General features: G+C 47.2%; 1 protein-coding gene across 1 annotated transcript in view; it reads right to left on the bottom strand.

Annotated features, from left to right (window-relative positions):
- Positions 1-18,357, bottom strand: part of midn (midnolin) — a 31,211-nt gene extending 12,854 nt beyond the window's left edge. The window contains exons 1-5 of the mRNA XM_080730159.1: positions 18,178-18,357; positions 15,868-16,108; positions 13,973-14,060; positions 13,779-13,841; positions 1,563-2,165 (exon numbers count right to left, since the gene is read on the bottom strand). Of these exons, the coding sequence (XP_080586285.1) occupies positions 1,563-2,165; positions 13,779-13,841; positions 13,973-14,060; positions 15,868-16,108; positions 18,178-18,253 (1,071 nt within the window). The 5' untranslated portion in view covers positions 18,254-18,357. The remainder of the gene's footprint in view (positions 1-1,562; positions 2,166-13,778; positions 13,842-13,972; positions 14,061-15,867; positions 16,109-18,177) is intronic.
- Between the last annotated feature and the right edge of the window lie 2,659 nt (positions 18,358-21,016).

Raw genomic sequence — 21,016 nt, 5'->3', positions numbered from 1 at the left:
GGCGCTGTACTGTATATACATTATATATGTGTATATATAACTATATATAGTTACCTCCAACTGACAATGATCCTACCAGGCATACTGGCCAGTGAGGCTTACTTTAGCTTGCCTTGGATCACTCTACCGAGAACTGAAAGTGAAATCCAAAACCACACACAGGCGCGCGCGTGTGTGTGTGTGTGTGTGTGTGTGTGTGTGTGTGTGTGTGTGTGTGTGTGTGTGTGTGTGTGTGACAGTGTTGTGGTAGCCACACGAGGGATGGCCGTTTCCCTTTTTCTCACTGCTCGTTTTGGCTTGTTTTGCCATCTATTTTGTTATGAACCCACAAAGTCTATTGACATCTGGTTATGGTTCAGTTTTGAGCTGGGGGAGAAAAGCGAGTAAACAGAAATATCGTGTGGTGGAAACAAGTGTGTGTGTGTGTGTGTGTGTGTGTGTGTGTGTGTGTGTGTGTGTGTGTGTGTGTGTGTGTGTGTGTGTGTGTGTGTGCGTGCGTGCGTGCGTGCGTAAGTGGACCCCATCTACTCTTGCATGCTGGAGTGGAAGTTAATCATCAATGAGACGAGGTAACCAACTTCAACTCATTAACTCTGGCTCACCCCTTGTCTTCTTTATTTGCTTTTCTCTCTCGCTCTCTCTCTCTCTCTCTCTCTCTCTCACCATCCCTCTCTTTTCTATCCTTTCATTTCCATCGCCCTGGATGAGGTCACACATGGATGCATAGCCTTCATCCTCCTGGTTTGTGCTTTCTGTTTGTGATTGCGTACGGGTTTCAGACTCGCACTCCTGCGATGAGTAATTCTTTGGAGCGCAGCACAGCGCGGCGTGGTGTGCCTTGAAAGCAGACAGACATCACGTGTATCCCCCCTTCCTGAGACATGAGCGAACCATGGGTTTCGCCCTCACGCTGCTAGGATATCACGCTAATCTAATCAGTCTAATGGAAGATGATTTAGCCGTGCACATGAGACCCACGGGTCAAAAGGCCACTAGCCCCCGTCCCCTCCTCGCCTCATTCACGAGGATGGTTACATACGATCGTCGGTGGACGTGATGACGTCAGTTATTCAAGTAGACTTTTAACGTGACCTAGAATATGCCTTTTAGTGGACACTATTATCAAAAGCATTTCACGGTGCACAAACACGACAAATCCCTAACTAACCTGGGTATTTTTTTTTACAGCCATACTCAAATCACTAACATTGGACTGATGACATGTTGGGTACAGTGATATACAGCAGTGGTTCTCAAAGTGGATTTCAGGGACTCTCTAGGTTCCCTTATGGGTGTCTAAATTTACGCTTACAAGTATGTAACTATGACAGTGTACAAATGGAACCAAATGGACCCTTACAAGTATGTAACTGACAGTGTACAAATGGAACCAAATGGACCCTTACAAGTATGTAACTCTGACAGTGTACAAATGGAACCAAATGAACCCTAACGGGTCCATTTGGTTCCATTTGTACACTGTCAGAGTTAAGGGAAGACTCTGAAATTTGAAAGTTTGAGAAACACTGATATCCAGTAAGTGTTTTGCCATCATGGCTTACCTCAGGGCAGGGGGCAGCAGGGCCCGCGGGGCTGGCCTGGCCGCTCTGGGGGCTGGCCTGGCCCGAGGAGGAGGAAGGCTGCTGCTGGTGGTGGTGATGGTGGTGGTGATGGTGGTGGTGGTGGGGAGCCGAGCGGAACAGGCCCCCGCCGGGCGCGTGGGCTGGACGGGGGGAGTGCGCTGGAGGAGGAGGCGGCGGAGGAGGAGGGGTAGGGGTAGGGGGGCTACAGTGACCAGAGGAGGAGGAGGAGGGCGAGTGGTGGTACATGGGGGGGAGGGGCTGGTGCGTGGAGGGTAGAGGGAAAGAGGAGGAGGAGGAGGTGGAGGAAGAGGGTACCGGGTGAGGCTGAGACATGTTGTGGGGGCTGTGGGGGTGATGGAGGGAGGAGTGCGGTGGGTGCGGGTGGGGTACGCGGGGCTGCCCGCCGTGCTGTCCCGCTGCGGCGGTGGTGTCCGCGGCGTTGCCCCGGGTGATGAGGTGTCTGTGCTGGAGCTGGGGACCGCCAGACTGCTGCGCCGCCAACTGGAGCTGGACGAACATCATGTGGTCGCCCACGCGCAGCGCGAGGGTGAGGGGAGAGCGGCCGGACAGGAAGTCACTGACCTGCGGGAAAAGGAGACAAGAAATGGTTGTTGACTCACTTGAATCTCGCACTGAAAATAGCTTTGTGTAGTGTACGGCCAGTGGCTCTCAAAGTGGATTTCAGGGACTCTCTAGGTTCCCTTATGGGGGGTCTAAATGGACCCTTACAAGTATGTAACTCTGACAGTGTACAAATGGAACCAAATGAACCCTAACGGGTCCATTTGGTTCCATTTGTACACTGTCAGAGTTAAGGGAAGACCTTGAAATTAGAACATTTGAGAAACACTACTGTACGCGACATACACTCGGTTGCATAAAAACACACTTGTTTTGCTGTGTTTTCTGCAAAACCAATGTAGTCTAATAGCGTCGACGTGACATCCTTTAAAACGAAGAAAATGTCCTACGCACGGTGGCTTTGTAAATGAACGGTCCATCCTTGGATGGCCGTTAAGACGTTACATTGAGCTGAAACGTAGAGACTTAACACAGTAGCCCATCCTGCAATCAATCACCATTCTCCAACACTGGCCTCTTCACATCTGCTGGGGGTGTGGATGAAGAGACCCATTTGAAAAACACACACACACACACACACACACACACACACACACACACACACACACACACACTGCCCACTCCTCCTTTGCTTCCCACTGGCCCTTAGTCAGTTCTCAGTCTGCGGTGCCATTCAGCGCAGAGACAAAAGCCACCCTTCTGTCTGGCGGCGGGCCTGAAAAATCAGCCCAGTGTCCAGGAAATACACCCCGCCTGCCTCTGACATACAGAATGGCTGATTGTCCTCGGGCCCATGGCGGATCTGGAAGGGCTGCCCATTTTTGGAGGCCTGTGAATGGCGACTGGAGCCAAGTGTGGAGGCCCTGACTGACCCACCCGTGGCCTGGACACACACACACACACACACACACACACACACACACACACACACACACACACACACACACACACACACACACACACACACACACACACACACACACACACACACACACACACACACACACACACACACACACACACACACACACACACACACACACACACACACACCATGGAGGAGTTGTCACGGCTTGGCGGGAGGACACACACACACACACACACTAGACAACAAAACTTCTCTTGTCCCCCTCATCCCTTATAACCTCCCTCGGATGCCTGGGGCTCTATTGCAATGTCCTGCCACTCACTGCCTGCGCGCGCGCGCGTGCGTGTGTGTGTGTGTGCATGCGTTTGGGTGCGCGCGTGTGTGTGTATGTGTGTGTGTTCCAGAAAGAAGTATATGAGGGGGTCAAAAAGTTTAAGCACAGTAAAATCCTCAGTGTTAATTTAACCCCCGACAGTGTAACAAAATAGGACCCAAATGGTACATTTCACACTGAAGAGTTTACTCCCCGAGGTTGATAATCTCAGGTTCCTCCCAAACACAAGCAACAGAGAAAACGTCAGTACATTGACCTTCCTCCAACAAGGTTTCAACACCCCGGGTCGCCAGTGTGTTTTCCGTCTGTTCCGTGGGAGGGAGGGAAGGGTGGGAGAGTGGGTAAGAGGCCAAAGACAGAAGGAAGGGAGGGAGGCCAGGCATAGCAGAGAAGGTTGAATGACAAGAGACAAAGAAAAGTAGCAAAAAGAGGCAAGGAGCAGAAGAAACAGAGGTTGCCATGATTCCCCTGCAGACCCCATGCAGCCTTTGGAGTGTGCTTGCACGGTGCTGGCCTATAGTTAACCCTGTGAATCTCCAGGTTATACCCTCCATCACTTCTCTCCCTTTTCGTCTGCTTATTTATTTTTCTGTATCGACCGCTGCCTCTCTGCAGCCAGGGTGACCTTTGCACATCGGTATTGACACGCCTTGGAAAAGAGAAGAGAGAGAGACGGGGGTGGAGGGGGGGGGGGGGGGAGAGATGGCAAGATAAGGCAGAGGGGGGGGCGGGGGGTGTTGCTTGGCGGGTGCATCACAACACTTAAAACAATAGCTAAAACAAAAGAGAAAAACGGATAAATTTAAACGGCTCATTTAAAAAAAGAGAAAACAAAGAAAAAACAAACATCAAAGGGAAGAAAATGACCGGGGGCTTTAACAGAACCTGGGGCTTGTCGCTGTGTAAACTCACGGGGCCAACGGCTTGTTGATACAGTCGACGCCCGCCATGATTACCCTGGCGTGGTGAAACAATAAAGTCGACAGCCCAGAAACATGGCGCTCTCGCGTTGAGCCTGGGCAGGGTGTGAAGTGAGGCGGAGCAGAGCGGAGTGGGAGCAGCGCGAGATGAGATGGCTCTAGGAAAGTCCATGCACTAAACTAAAAGGTCATCTGTGAGTCAACACAAGTGTGTGTGTGTGTGTGTGGTGGGGGCTAGAGTGGGGGGATGGGGCGCTGGAGGGGGCTGCTGATTGACAGCTGTCAGCAGAATGAGTTGGCAGTTTGCCCCATTGCACACACAAAGAAAGCCAGAGGGCCTGAGGGGGCCTCCTGGCAAGCCCCAGAGTTTGGTTATATGGGACGGACTAACCAAAAAAAAAAACACACAGGAAAGCCAGCGGAGAGGAGCTGTGCTCTGTGTGTGTGTGTGTGTGTGTGTGTGTGTGTGTGTGTGTGTGTGTGTGTGTGTGTGTGTGTGTGTGTGTGTGTGTGTGTGTGGGAGAAATACAACAATGCGCGAACACAACAGCAAGATTTGTGAACTGTTGCGACAAAAGAAGGCACCCTAAGGACTACAAACCATGGATTGACATCTAGACCTACTGCACATACAGTATGGAACAGAGCTGATACCTTTAAATGCATTTTGAGGAAAATAATGCTGCTATTTGTACCCTGTATATATATAAAATGTCACAATGCGACATAGCTCTGTTTACACAATGCTGTACCCCCTCCAACTGTATATATGTTTCCCATTTTCAACTGTTTTTATTGTATTTGTGATACTTGCTTTGGCAATGTAAACGTATGTTTTCTCATGCCAATAAAGCTCCTTTGAATTGAATTGTGTGTGTGTGTGTGTGTGTGTGCGTGCGTGCGTGCGTGCGTGCGTGCGTGCGTGCGTGCGTGCGTGCGTGCGTGCGTGCGCGTGCATGTGTGTGAATGTTAAGAGGAAGCAATGACACATCACTATTTGACATGCCTGGGGCAAGCTAAATGGAGAAAACAAGAGTGTGGTGGTTGTGTTGGGGGCTGGAAACAAAGACAAAGAGAGAGAGAGAGAGAGAGAGAGAGAGAGAGAGAGAGAGAGAGAGAGAGAGAGAGAGAGAGAGAGAGAGAGAGAAAGAGAGAAAGAGAGAGAGAAGATGGAGAGTCCTCTTGATTACCCTTTAATGACTAGTGTGGATTATTCAAAACCGCCAAGATGAAATTCATGTACTCCTACTGAGCTCCACATCAGACCTCAAATTACACTGTTAGATCGGTAAGCTTCCTCCCTCACCATTCCATCCCCCCCCCCCCAAAACCTTTTATCTCCCTCCGCCATCCCCCCCTCCCCTCCCCTCCCCTCCCCCCACTGTGGGTTTTGTCACTCTGGTCTCTTGGCATCTGAGATGTTGACTCATACAATATGGCCGATTGTTGAAGTTTCTTCTCACCCAAAACCCACTTGTTTCTCACACTCGCACGCACTCACACGCGCACACACACAAACACAAACTGTAGGCTATATTATATGCTAAAATGTAAACCATATTTGTCACAATTACTCTACACAAACAAGCACGCCACCAAAGGTTCCAAAGGTAAGAAAGGAACAAAAAAAGAAAGAAAAAAAAAACGCCAAACCACATAAACACGGGGCTTCTGAATCGATATCCATACAGTACTTCACTCAAGGGAGAACGTGACAGGGGAGGAGACGACTTTGACAGCTGTCTGTTAAGTCTAAAGCACGATTCATTTACATGCCGAAAACACACGGCACACACCGAAAATAGCCGATCAACATCAATCGGCTATTTTCGGGGTGTGACACAAGCTCGCAAGTAAGCAAAAATCTGGCTTAACCCACAGTATCGGTCACTCTCTCTCACATCTCAGCAGTTACACCTTCCTCTTCCTCTGCGTACACACCCACACACACGCGCGCGCGCACACACACACACGCACGCACACATGCACAGAACCTCAAATAAGCCCTCAGGTGTGGAATTCCAGTCCTGCAAACGAAGGCCGCACATCAGTTTCTCCTGACATGTCGTTTCCCGGCCGACACCCAAGACTAGAAAAGGAGGAGGGCGGACAGCTTGAGCAGCCGATGGGCCGGGGGCTGTGGAGTGGAACACCTGAAAATAGGCCCCGTTTCCTGAGGGAAGGGAGGACACGGACGATGATAGGCCTGCCTGCCAGAGGCTAGATTGGCTAGAGTGATCGTGTAACAACAGCAAGCCTCTCCCAGACGGAGAGAGAGAGAGACTGTGTGAAAGAGAGAGAGAGAGAGAGAGGGGGGGGGGGGGGTATGTGTGTGTGTTGTGTGTGTGTGTGGGGGGGGGGGGGTTCTCTGGAGCTGGAAAGCTGGCTAGCGGACGATTCCCAGAGGTCCCAGCTAGCAGCTCAGCTCCAGTCCAAACATGCCTGTCTGCTCTCAGGAGTAAAGCCAAGGCAGCCAATGTGGCCAGCTATAGCGTTGACGTCAGGAACGAACAGCAGACAGGGCTTTCTGGAATATCACAGGCAAACAAAAGAGAGAGCCTCTCCACTTGTGTTTGAATGTACAGCACCTCCTCCTCCTGCTCCTCATCCTCCATCTCTCTCTCTCTCTCACTCTCTCTTTCTCTCTTTTCATCATTCCTTGGCAAATTCCAAGCCTTTTACATCGGCAACCCGGGGGCCATCTGGGGCGATTTGAGCCAGGGGGGAGAGAGAGAGAGAGAGAGAGAGCGACCAGGGGAGCGAACGAAGAGGGCCCCAGTTTTGTTGCCTTAAGACGGACGGAGAGAGGCCAGCCCTTCATTGTTCTCTTCCTTACGCAGCGCCGGCGGTATGCGGTGAGAGAGGAGGTGGAGAAGAGGTCACACACCGCAAGAACAAGGTGTGCATTTGTTCCCAAACACAGCCCCGACGCGTTAAAGGGGATTATATTCCATAGGAAACACAGGCAACGTCGCAACAGAAACGGCCATTCAGAGAGTGGCTGAGAATGCCCCTCTGTCAACAACAGGACCTCCAAGCCATTCCTATCTACCATTTTGTTTAGTTTTGCAGGGTGGAGCGCGGTGTGGCATTTTGTTTAGAAGGCAGCAGCCTTCTGGTTGCTATGCAGTGACGGGGGGAGAATATGATAAGGTGGCGGCCGAGGGATGAAGTGTGTGGAGCAGGGATGGAGGAGAGGCAGCAGGATGATAGCGGTGGAGGGGGAGAGAGAGCGATGGCGTGGAGGGGGGATGGGGGATGTGGGAGATACGGGTAGGGTGTCAGAGTAGTGGCAGTGGCGGTGGGTGATGAAATATTCAGTGAGAGTGCGCCTCTGGCTCCTTCTACAGCCCCCCCCCCCCCCCCCCACACACACATCTATAGCTGACAGTTTTATTTATTGGGGTCCCTGTGGTTCAAGGAACTCATTTGCAGTCGTTCTTCCTTTGCACACTAAGCGAACTAACGGAGAGAGGGTGAGAGATAAGGAGAGAGGGAGGAAGAGATGGCGAGAAGAGAAGCTCAAGCAAGTAGAGAGAGAGAGAGGGGGGGGGGGAGCTAGAGCGAGAGAGCTGGAAGCAGCACTGAGCTGACATTCATGACCAACTGAGCGGCTTTGTGCTGGGGAAAAGAGGATAGAGGATTGAAGGGCAGGCATAGAAGGAGGGGAGGCTTCAGAGGAGGAAGCGCTCTCCTCCAGCCATATTCTGGCTCCGACGCAGCTGCTCTCCCATCAAATAGCCAGGTGAAAGGAGAGTTCAAAAGCCTCGCTTATTAACCTGCCTGTCGACCTAGATGTTTTGATCACGCCGGGACACTATTGATAAAGTCTCTGTACGGACACACACTGGCTAAAGATGCAATAACAGGCTCTCAAAAGAGAAGAGGAAAGGGGGAAAAAGAATCAATGACTTGCATCATGCCCCGGACCAAATCCTAAAAAGTACGCCGTATGATCTTCAAAGGCCCAGTCAAGAGCGATAGCTGCCTGTAACACTGCCCGATAAGAAATGGAGGGGGGCCAGAGAAGCAAAGGAGGACCAGCTGGCCATCACTGAATTTGATCAGCTGAGTGAAAAGAGAGACCAGAATGGCAAAGTTCATAGAGATCAGGTTCCTGTGAAAGCCCCACACCCTACCTTTCCTGCCTCCTGTGCAGATGAACCAACTGCACTGAACTTTTGTCACCCTCACACACACACGTATGTCACGTAACCCCTCTAAACCCAACAGCCATCTTGAGCTACGGCAAAGGCGTCAACTTAATCGCCTCTTTCCCCTTCTCTTTCCCTTGCCTGCTCCTCCTCACTCTGTCATGAACAAACCACTGATGCACAAATCATTGTAACAGTGATGACTTCTTCTAATCCATGATGGTGGGATGATGTGGATGAATACCTAGGCCTGTTTTAAAACGATCTTCTTTTACACCCAGCCAGAGAAGTGTGTCAAAAACAGCCACATAATCAGTGATAGCTAGATAGCTATATTAGATAGAATATATATCTACCTTGCAGCCCCCCCCAATAGTAGAGTGTTCCTTAATTGGCTTTGTTAGACTCCAATTGGGGGGTGGGGGGCATTTGATACATGAACTGTGATCTTCCTGGTCTCCATCCTCCCACATGTTAGCCCATCTAGTAGTCACGATGCTTGCTACTTGAATCATAAAGCCTTTGTCACCACTAGGGAATGGAAAACAATGATGGTCACGATTCAAAGATGGGAACACAAGACTCCCTGGCTGCACAATCGCGGAATGCACAAAAGGCACAGATGCATCCGAAAACGCATGACACGCACGCACATGCACGCACACACACAAACACACAATAGGACAATGAAGCGCTCTGCAATATCCATCTCTCTCAATTGCCTGAACAACAACACACCTTGATTCTCTCCGCCCATCCCAGCATCCCCCACCCACTGTGTCTATGAGCATCACAAAAGGGATTACACAGGTGCGAAAAATACTCCCTGATCAGCTTATTAATGCAATTTTCAAGGATAGGATTTACATGAGTAGAAACTCAATAGGCCTTTGGATCCGCATTGTCTTGCATTCCATACACAATTTGATTTACACATTCAGTGGAGCATTAATGTCTGTGGCTCTCATTCAGGTAACAGAAAGGCGGGTATTACCATCCTAAAGAGCTGAGGCTGTCTCTCTTTGGCTGCATGCATATAAAAGCCTTCATTTCAACAGCATAGGGGACAATAAAAGAGGGCCTATGTGCTATAAAAGCGGGAGGACGCTTTAATATTGACCAAAAGGCAGACTCAGTCATTTTTCAATTTCATTCCACTCCCAAATCCTCAATACAATTACTCTCCAATGATTTCCAGTAGTGTCCATCTAGGTGATTAACTAGCATCTTGATAAGCTAGCCGGCTAGGTAAAGGGTGCAGTACTGGAAAAAGAAACATATTGACCAACTGCATCGAGCTGTTTTATACACACTCTCATCTACAGGCTCACATGTACTCTCCCAGGTAAAAAGACAGACGTATACGCACATTGTGCGCGCACACACACACACACACACACGCACATCATTTTCCACAACCTTCACAAATGTAAATCACTGCAGCTCAATTTTTTGCCATAAACCGTGCAGGCATTCGTCAGACGGATGAGAGTTAAATCTCCATAGCGGTACTACTATCAGTAAACAACCTTCTGCCCCGCTCTCCTCTCCATTCTTCAACCAGACTCTGTATCTCTGCCCCTCCATCTCTTCATCTTTGAGTCACGGCTACACTCATTCCTCCCAGCTTTTCCAACCTGCAGCAACCTCACGGAAATAAAGAGCCGTGCGTGATATGGCTCAGAAGAACAACCTGTACCTGACACATACCTCACCGTTACACATACATACGCCCTTATCGTATATTTGTCTCTCTCACCACCATAAGGGAAGCGGTGTGGGTATAGACAAGGGTGTGTGACCCAAGGTGACTCGTCACCGATAGTTAAGATACTTCCCGTTTGCATCCGTCCGCTTCCAGGCACGGTGACAAAGTCACGCGTTAGTCAGAGCTGTGTCTCGTTCAGATATGTCACTCCCGCAGGAGGAGGAAAGGAAGGGTAGGGGGGTGGGGGGGTTAGCTACCCGACAACAGACTCCACCAGCCCTTGGTGGAGTCGCAATGATGTCGGAGGGGGACAAGAGAGTGGACAGAAAGGTATCAAAGTATTCCACAGGGAGACAAGGAGTGGGGCAAACATGCTGCCTCCTCCCGAGGCAATCTGCGTTCCTCTTCGAGGCAAAATATGTCAATCTGCGTCGAGGAAGCCAAGCTTCCCTCCAGCTGGGCCACGCATTGATTTCGAAACCAGTATGCATCACTGTAGCGGCAGTCAATTGAGTGCCACCAAGGACTAGTAGGTACAGAGGGAGAATGGAGGTCACGGTGTGGGGGAGTCGAACCTAAAGCCTGACCCTCAATCATTGTTTTTTTGCATTAGAAGGTTTGTCAGCTGGGCAGGTTTGGTGTTCATGCTTTAAGACAGGAACAAAGACGGGTCTGTGTTGGGGGGGAGGGCAATGGGGGATGGTAAGGGTGATGCCTGCCTGTGTGCCTGCCTGCCTGCTTGCATGGCTTTCATTTTAACATCATTGTGCATCAATGAGCAAATAGTCCCTGTGTGCAGAAAGAGGCTGCATGATCCTTTTTTCTGGCGTATACAGATCAATAAATAAAGGGTTGACGTCACTGCCCAGTGCCCACATACAGTATTTGACAGTATAGTACTTAATACTTTGATTTCCCTTTAGTGCTCGCCTTGAAAACATACATTATTTTTACTGTGAGGATCAGGCATTTTCTTATTCGCCAAGCAGTATGAGAAATACTCTTAAATATACCCTGTCAATTCTGTGGTGTGTGTGTGTGTATGTGTTTGTGTGTATGCCTGTGTGTGTGTTATAAGCATATATAAGCTGCAGACACAGCCTCTATTTGGCAGACAGAATGAGACTGCAGAGTAGAAAATACCACTCTTTTGATGGACAGTCGGGAGGTAGTGGCTTAATACAGCTTAGATGTCATGAGAAATGAATTGAGATGCCAGGGGGGAATTAAGGCAGCCTGTGTCGTCCTCGCTATGGAAGCCAATCACCGCGGTCAAACTGAAGCAGCTACAGAGGCCAGTTTGCCAGACACGCAAACCACAGCACATTCAAATTATAGGGCCCTGGAAGAGCTGTTAAGCGGAAACGAGAGAGGGAGAAGGAAGGAGGCGAGGGGGGAAAAAAATCCCATTCCGATAATTGCTAGGGCTCCCTTTCCATAAAACACTTTCTATCTATCCTGCACCACAGAAGTCTCAAATAGCACTGGAAGCCGCCTGCGAGGTTGGCTAGCTAGCCGTTAGTGCCTTGCTACCAAAAATCCTGATAGAAGAGAGGAAACAGGGTGATCTGTATGTAAGAATACACACGTCCCTTCCTGGCACGAGAGGAACTAGAGGACGAATGGATGGATGGATGGATGGATGGGTAGCAGGCGATCAGGGCTTAAACCCACTCACTGCAATAATGCTACCCACAGCTTGAAAGTTCTACCCTACAGCTCATTCCAGCTATTTTAGAGTGCATGGGCATATCAGTTATCCTATCAGACACTTTTAAGAGCTAAGTGCATTGATTGATTTTTGATAGCCCCAGAGTTGTTGAAGGAGGAAATGAGGGAAGCTTTTGTGTTCCTATTTTCTAATCTTACTCGGATCTGTAATCTCTCTGCAATCTATATCATTCCATTCCGCCTCATGAATTATAAAGAGGAATCAATTTCCTCAGATAGAAACAGACAAAGGCCGTTTTTCTGCCTTTATTTTAACCATTTGACCCGAACATCAGTCTTAGTCCACCCTTAATATTATCCCTGCCAGACTGTGACCAATAGCACAAGAAATAATGCAACCGTAGTAGTGCATAAAACAGTAGGCCATTCCTGAGAAACAAAAAGCACACCTGAGCTTCTGAAATGCTCTTTCACACCGCTGTGGCTGACAGTGTTAAAGATAGAGGGAGGTGGGGAGAGAGAGAGAGAGCAAGAGAGAGAGAGAGAGATGGCTCTCTGTATGGTAGCTGAATTACATGGAAGGCCTCTCTGGCGAGAAGAACGACAGTCACTCCTGGTTACACAGCAAAGGCGTGCCGTGATGGGTAAGGTGTGCTTCCAGCCCACCACCACAACTACCCTGACGGGAACAGACACACGTACACACACATCCAGACATTTACACACACCTACACACACACACTGAAGTCATACTGCTGCTGTCAGTGCTACGAGAAGCATGCTGAGTCCACACACACACGCGCGCGCGCACACACACACACACACAATAAAACTATCAGCAGGGAATGAAGCCACACTAGAAAGTCACACTTCCATATCTTATCAACAACCCACATCCTCTTAGCTAAAGGTTGCAACAGAACGCATCCTTCTCCTTACAAATTCATCGGGATGTGTGCATGACTGTTGCTGCATCATGGCTTAGCTTAGCGATATCAGCATTACATTTCGCCACCTTTTGCCTTTTCGACATCAGTCAGCAACTCAGCATCAAGCCAACTGCCTCACCGATGCAGTTACGCACTTCTCAAGGTTACCCAACACTACAAAGGAAGTCAACTTGAGTCAGTCAGCCAGGCAGTCAGCTGGAAGCGAGCATTTCATACGTCACTGCTGTTGTCTGTGTGCATTCAACCATAGCGCCTCATTCGCTCCCAGGTCAGTGAGGACAGCTCACTCCGTCAGTTTACTTTCACTATTGATCACATTGGTGACTCATCGCGTCATACTGACTCAAATGCATACTGAATTTCAGCAGTCGCACTGAGCCGCTAAACGCCACATCTATGGCAAAGGGCCTGTTCGAGGCACGCCTGTGTGCTACGATTCCAGGAACCCTATGCTAATATTGACTGAGACTGCTACCATCTGATGAGTCCTCTGTTACTGCATCTGTGTGCAGTCACTGTGCACTTCCTGGAAGTGTGTGTTATGCACAGGGAGAGGAGGAAAGGGTATAAAATACCGTGGAGTATGTAATCTGATGTGAGTTTGGTGTTGGTCATCTCAGCTTGAAACTTTCTTGGGTGGCATTTGCCTGAGCTTGCCTCACAAACATACAGCACTTGCATGCACACAGATGTTACTAGGATACTGGAGGGTGTTGCAGCCTATTACATGATCCTGACAGCTCACTCCGGCTGTCCATGCTAGCCTGGCTTGGCTTGTTTAAGAGGCTGAGATTAGTCAGGCAAAGAGGCTTGTGCTTATGCAGCCTGTCCCTCTCTCTCTATCTCTCACATCTAGGTGGGTCTCTATATAAACACTATTTGTCCAATGCTTCAACCTCCCATGTAAACATACACAAACAATTGCAACGTGCTCTGTTTAATTTGCCACCATAGCAACGGTAGTTACATTCACGTTATACAAATGCTACAGAAGACAGTGGGCCTTACCTGAGTTTCTGTGAGACTCTCCAAGGCTTGCATCACTGACTGTTCGGGCCTCGATGCTTGAGACTGCATTGGGGGAGGGGTTAAAAAAAAGATGAACAGATCAGTTTAATTGTATGCAAATATATTTGTTAATGAAATTCGCTCCCAGTTAACACCTGGAACTAAATACACTTATAGATTCTGTTGAGCCTTACCATTAATCCTGCTTCAACGGTTGGTACAAGCGTTAACTTGCTCCCATCTGAGATCCCTAGATCCTGGAGTTTTCCCGAACTTAGTCGCCTGCAGGGTTTGAGCGAACAACATAATTAGACCGTGCTGACATTATCTGCTCTTTTCAAACACACACAAACACACTGCAGCCCGCAGGGTGGGAGTGGGGGTGGGGGTTGATAGACTTCAAAACTAGTTTGAAAAAGAGCCGAGGGTGAAAAGCTCCTTGAAAGAGAAGTATTGATTGGGCTGTCAAATTTCAATTTCGAGTATAGCGGAGCTTGACAACTGTTCACAGTGGATATTCGGCACCACTGCCACAAGCCTAAGTGGATGCGAGCATTGTCTACATTTCTAGTTACAACTGTGTTGCACAGAGTACACCAGTACGGCTATAATATTTGCAATATTCCGTTCCAGTGTCCGTCTTCTTGATAGATTCGGAACATGAGCATGACAGATCTGACCATGAAGGAACATTCGGTCTTTAAGTCTGCAATGAATCACAACCACATCATCACTAGTCACTCTAGAGTAGAATGTGTGGGACAGGCAGTGTACAGAGATGACCTAAATGTCACCTCAACTGCAACTGAACAAAGGCACTCAGCATTTGGATTTACGGTGGGTCGACTATTTGAAGAGGAAGGGGATTAAAAAAGGGGGTTTTCAGGTTTTAAGAGATGATGTGATTTGTTAGGCGATTACATGGGGGGGGTGGGGTGTGTGGGGGACAGAGGCCCGGACTGGAAAACAATGCGGATTGTTTGCATGTGACTGATAACACCCCCCAGCCGTCTTTAACATACCACCACCCGCTCCATTTTGTCAGCCCATTTTTAGAACCTGCCACACCACTGATAATAACCGGTTAATAGTTCCAGTCTAAATGTAAAAAGGAAAAGGCGTTGTTTCACTACGCCCATTGTTCAAGCAGCTACAGTAATTTGAATGGTAGAGGTTAAATGGGACTATACTGAATGCTGGAGTGTACTCCAACTAATGAGCAGCTTCGGTCCGGTTGTCTTTATAACTACCTACCCAGTCACTATTATAAATAAAAAGCGATTAACGCATATATCAGTTCTATGTTAAATTATTCAAAACCACTCTCAAATATCTTATTCATTAAATGCATGATCCCAGAACTCCATCTGCTAAGATAGGAACACAACAAAACGCCCAGGATGCAGCTGGGTAAACGGAATAAGAGCTACAGTGCGCATCTATCATCGCTCATATCTTTGCTCCGATGCACGTTTGTTCATCCAAGTAGCCTGGCTACCCTACACATTATATATTCGCACAGTAGCCCATTAGCAATCCAATCGTTGTTCAGTAAAGAACGACCGAATGATGAATCAATGCAAATACGCGAGCCGTTTCGTCAATATAGCTGCTCCAGTGCCCGCTGTGTGTCCGTGCGTAATTCCAATACCGTGCGTCATGTAGCATAGCATGTTCCCTTTAAATCACCGGTTTTCAACCAGTGGTCCGCGGGAACCACCAGCGGTCATTGAGGGGCTTCCAGGTGGTCCCCAGCTTAATCATTATGGAGAGTTGGTAACCAAATGGACCCTCATAGATCTGTAACTCTTGAGAGCGTAAAATGAAACCAAATGGAACCTTACGGGTTTTACGCGAGTTAAATGATTGCTAAACATCTGCATTACCTAATTTATTTTGATCAACGTTTTCCTATCTCTCATATGGCATCAACATCAATACAGCACGGAATTGTGTACAACATCCTATCCAACGACATCAAAATATTCTACGTTTTGGGTGTGAGAGGCTAAATGGACAGACCTTGATAAGAAAACGGTTGAAAACCACCGCTCTTCTATCATATATCGTATTTATAATGGTACATTACGTTTCTTTATGCAGGAGGGCGAGCCTCTCTTTGGGCACTTTGAGCCTCTGCGAGAGCCTCCTCTTCAGTCCCTCCACGGTCTCCTCCAGGGGCAGGGAGAGCTCGAAGCGCGTGCCGGTGGTGGAGTGGATGTAGACGTTCATGGAGGGCTCGCTCGTCGGGACAGCCTCGCAGGACGGCGGAGCCCCGCGACCACCGGTGCAACTCCGGGGGGCGGTGGGATGCTGGTCCATTCGATAACCTGTGGTTTAGGGGGGGAGACAGAGACGAGCAGGACCCAGAGAAAGAAGAGATGAATGGAGAGGATCCGTGTCACTTAATGGCTTCTACTGTCCGTTGTGTTGGAGAGAGAGGATCTGTTCTTGCAGCTTCCTCCTTTCTCTGTTGGCCAATCCGTTCTATCATGAGAGTATTATTCCCAGGGAGAGTCAAATACACGATCGAGCCTTTGTTGAGGGTTTTTAGTTGGTTGTTATTTTCCCTTTGCTTTCTTTTTCTGTCGCCGTTACGAGTGTTGCAGCAAACCGACGTATTCTTCTTAGACTCCTGAATGCTACATAAGGTGGTGGTGGACAAATGAAAATGCCACTGTGCCAGACAGGCAGTATTGTCGCCTTGTCGGGAAGAAAGAAAAATGCCACTGACGATCGATCAATTACGCACGAACACACGGACCTTTAACTGAAAAAAGGGCGAAAGAAAACACGAACAAAAAAAGCTAGAGGTCCCTCTTGTTGGTACGAACGCCTTGGCAACCTTTGGATAATGTGTTAACTGCATGTATCCTCGTATACGGGGCGAGTAGAGCCTAGTGTCCGCTGCGCTCTCATGCCCACGACCACGGCTGCGTCTCCAATCAAACACCGACAATGTTCATTGTCAGAGTATCCCACTTCCACCATCGACCCGAACACGCCCCCAAACCGAGACGGGTTGACCAATCGCGCGAGAGCTCTTTTAGGACACTGCCGATTTGAGCCAATGGGAGGAAGGAATCCACACCCACGTGGAGGGCACTAGGCGAGTTTAGGCCATTCATAATATATTGCAGCATAGATAGAGCAAAAACATAATCCAGGACCAGCACACCACAGAGCCAAGACTAGGCTTTAAAGCAGGACACGGAGATAATAATAGAATAATAGCCTATTATCATTATTGTGCTATTTACTATGAACTTCTCTAGTCATAATTGGGCTATTAGTAGCCAGCCTATTACTGGGCTACTATATAACCCAAGTATGATAATAGCAAATTGCACAATAAAGAACATCTTATTTTAGGGGCGAGCTATTTACAGGCTATTCACCATATTGTCGTTGCGCAAAGCTAGATAGGACTAGTATAAGTAGGCCTAGATGTAACATGTTGGTTATCAGCCATAGGTTGATTGACGTCAAATAGTCTATTTCTCCTGACCTCATCAGTGTGTGTGTGTGTGTGTGTGTGTGTGTGTGTGTGTGTGTGTGTGTGTGTGTGTGTGTGTGTGTGTGTGTGATAGTAATGTCGTTCAATTTCAGATAGGCCTAAATTATTGATTCTAAAATACATTTTGAAATGCTGAACTGCAAAAATCAGAAAGAAAACAACAGTTTTCAAATGGATAGCAGTGAATCCTACCCTACGGCTGGGGACTGAGGTTATCGTGCAAGTGCTCTGGTGCCACTAGAATACAAAAAAGGTACTCTATCGCCTCCAAGTGGTCAAAGCAGGAACGTTAACGGAGCAAAGTAACACCTGTCTTGACATTGCAGAAATGCTGCTGGGATTATTCAGTGGTGATTTCATCTGACATCATCCAGAGTTGAAACCTGCTCTAACACCCGCTAAGAAACGCCCAGAGTCTGAATCTTAATATTCTCTCGCCAGAGAATATTTCCATAATTCACTTCACTATAAATTCACTTGAAGTTACCATGCATGACAGTGTAATGACAATAGGCCTACAGTAGGCTAAGAGCTATTGTGCTTGTACTAATAGGACATCCTAAAGTAGGCTACTGTAATGTCAATTAAATAACAAGCAATAACGTGACAATCGTAATCTAATATAGGCCTAATCATAATCAAATCATTTAACTTAATAATTATGCTTACATCGTATTGACTGATTATCCAAACTTTGTTTTCACTTCCATAACAGTGTGTCAAACCTTTACAAATATAGGCTACTACATATAGCCTATTCCTAGGCATGTATATCCAAGGTCACAGACATTCTATAGAAAATAGATTAAAATGTATTGAACAAATAACATGCCCAATGATGCCATTGTCTAAAATTATCTTGATTATCAATAAAGTGCTTACCAATAATTGTGGCGAAAACTTTAAAGCTTCGCGTAAAAGTCTTTGGTGTTCCGATATGTTTCCCCAGCTTTGGCATGTGAAATATCTCCAAAAAGATGATCAAATACGTAAATCCAAAATATTGTAGTAGTTTCCACAAGATCAAATTCAACAGATCTCTCTCTGTCAGGTCTGTGCGTCTCCTTCCTTCCTTCGCAATAAACTGGACCGCTGTGTGTGTGCACTCCCACCGGCAGCTCTGTCGTAAGGTGCCTGTGACGTCCACAGCACGCCCGTCTACTGTGTCTACAAGCGCACTTTGGGAGGTGAGAAAAGCTCTTAACCAAACCCTCTCGGATATGGGTGGAGAGACTAGTGCACTTCTTGTTATGTCAGCATGTGATTTAAGGTAGCTCGGTCTCGAGGTCATTTGCAACCGACGCGGTAGCAGCCAAGTCAACTATTAAATACTAAATAGCCCTGAAACATGACGCGGTTCAAGTTCAACCTGGTGTGAAGCAGTTTAGCCAATGTGCCACTTAAGTCTACACAAACATTCAGATTTTAAAAATAAAGTTCTTACTGAAGGTTTACCGATTTCACAATATGGTACGCTCAAGCAGAATTACCAGAATCTTCCGTATTGTTTAATAAGAAGCATTTTAATCCGAATAGCGGCTATTAAAAAAATGTTTTAATGTATTAGAGTGCAGTACACCTTCCAACCGAAAGGGTCGCATAGTTGAAGGCATATGGGAAAATAGCTGCCGATCGGATTAAAATGCTTCTTATTAAACAATACAGAGGTTAAAGGCAATTCTGCTTAAGCGTAGCATATTGTGACATCCATGAAACTTCAGTAAGCACATTATCTTTGAAATCCGAACGTTTGTGTAGACGTACGTTCTAAATTGGCCAAACTGCTTCACACCAGGTTAAAATTCACCCACGACGGTCGTGAGATTCAGGGCTTCCAAACAACGTGCTTTTTCACGATAGGAAAACATGAACATCTGTTTGCGTAAAGTAAGTAGGCCTACTATTATTAGTGCCTCGAATGGTAGATATTCAGCCATGAGGATGGGGAGGGTTATTTAAACCGAATATCGTGTATAGCTTACACACTAGGCATGAAACTGCGTGCTGCTGCATGTCACATGCACCACGCATTTTCATGATTAACTACGTCCTTAAGAAAAAGTCAATGGAAGGAGGGATTTACGGATATGAGAGGTTTTGCCAGTCTTTGACGAGAGGGTGACGAGGAAAAGAAGTTACCAGTAAATAACCTAGATTAGGGAGGCCATGGATACGAAGGAAGGCACACATAAACAATAATTAATTAACTGGCATGCATTCAGCTGAGGTCGTTTCCAGTGGCAGCAATTCAACATAATGATGACATGACATGATTTTGTCAAAAAAAAAGTACTCAAAGCCTATTTCAATAGGCCAGGCTAATAACAAATTCCTGCTGTGTGCTCATGGTCAACAGCTACTCAATATAATTTATTTGGCAAATAACTATTATGCAATTTCTTTCAATTAAGCAGCTGTAAACATAATACTGGAAACTATTACACAGTAGCCTGCCTAATTATGCCTGAGTGTGGACAATAATAATTGTCCCACTAGTACAGCCTAACTAGTGCTTGTGACAAGGCCATAAAGTGCAATGAGAAACTGAATCTACTGAAAAATGTCTGCAAATCTCTTGCCAAGGACTCCTTCTGGTCTCTGGAACAAGACAGACAATCCGAATAAAGACATACTACAACTGCAGTTCTGTAGGCTACAGTCTGTATCTGCACTTTCCTGGGGATACTGGCCCTATAGCATTATATTATCAGTGTCTCTCTCTCTCTCTCTCTCTCTCTCTCTCTCTCTCTCTCTCTCTCTCTCTCTCTCTGTGTGTGTGTGTGTGTGTGTGTGTGTGTGTGTGTGTGTGTGTGTGTGTGTGTGTGTGTGTGTGTGTGTGTGTGTGTGTGTGTGTGTGTGTGTGTGTGTGTTCATTCAGCCTATGTCCCATTGCTTGTAGATGGTATCTTCAGTAGGATCAGTCAGTGTATTAAGTAGTGATATATCTCTCACTCTCACGCACGCACACACACGCGCGCGCGCACTCGTGCCCCACATACACACACAAACACACACACACACACACACACACACACACACACACACACACACACACACACACACAGCATGGCACGAGAGAGCGAAGAGTGCTGTGGGGAGGGGAAATAGCGGTGTCTGGCGTTATCTCCAAATTACTTCTTGAGCAGACAAAGGTGCCTGTCTTTACCTATAGCTCCAGCAACTCTCTGTGCACCCTCTCTGTGCCCTCTCTCTCTCTCTCTGAGAGATGCTATCTCAGTGGAAATTAGTTGACAATTATTTTTATCCGAGCGTGGCCTACATTTGGCCTACATCTTCGCACAAAGTGCAAAGTTTGTTGTACGCCCATGCATGGTCTCATTGGCCAAGCTTCGCGGGACGCTAAATGAAATGAACTCATATGTCTGCAATTTTACTTGTTCCCATTTGTTCCTGGCCGGTAGCATCCCTGTACCTGGATATAGATAGATAGATAGATAGCTAGATAGATAGATAGATAGATACTATCTATCTATATCTATCTATCTATCTATCTATCTGTTAGGGACCGAGTTGGTCGGAAGGAGAGACACAGGAAACTCTTGATGTTGGTTTAAAATAATGTTATTTTTTTTCTTTATTTTCTTTCTTTTTTTTGTCTTTTTCTTTTAGTTTCAAATAAGGTATAACAAAAAGGAATGTCAAACAAAAGGTGATAGATAGATAGATAGATAGATAGATAGATAGATAGATAGATAGATAG

The sequence above is a fragment of the Nannobrachium achirus genome (assembly GCF_963921795.1).
Source record: "Nannobrachium achirus genome assembly, chromosome: 1".
Taxonomy (NCBI): domain Eukaryota; kingdom Metazoa; phylum Chordata; class Actinopteri; order Myctophiformes; family Myctophidae; genus Nannobrachium; species Nannobrachium achirus.
This window is presented reverse-complemented; position numbering and strand designations above follow the sequence as displayed.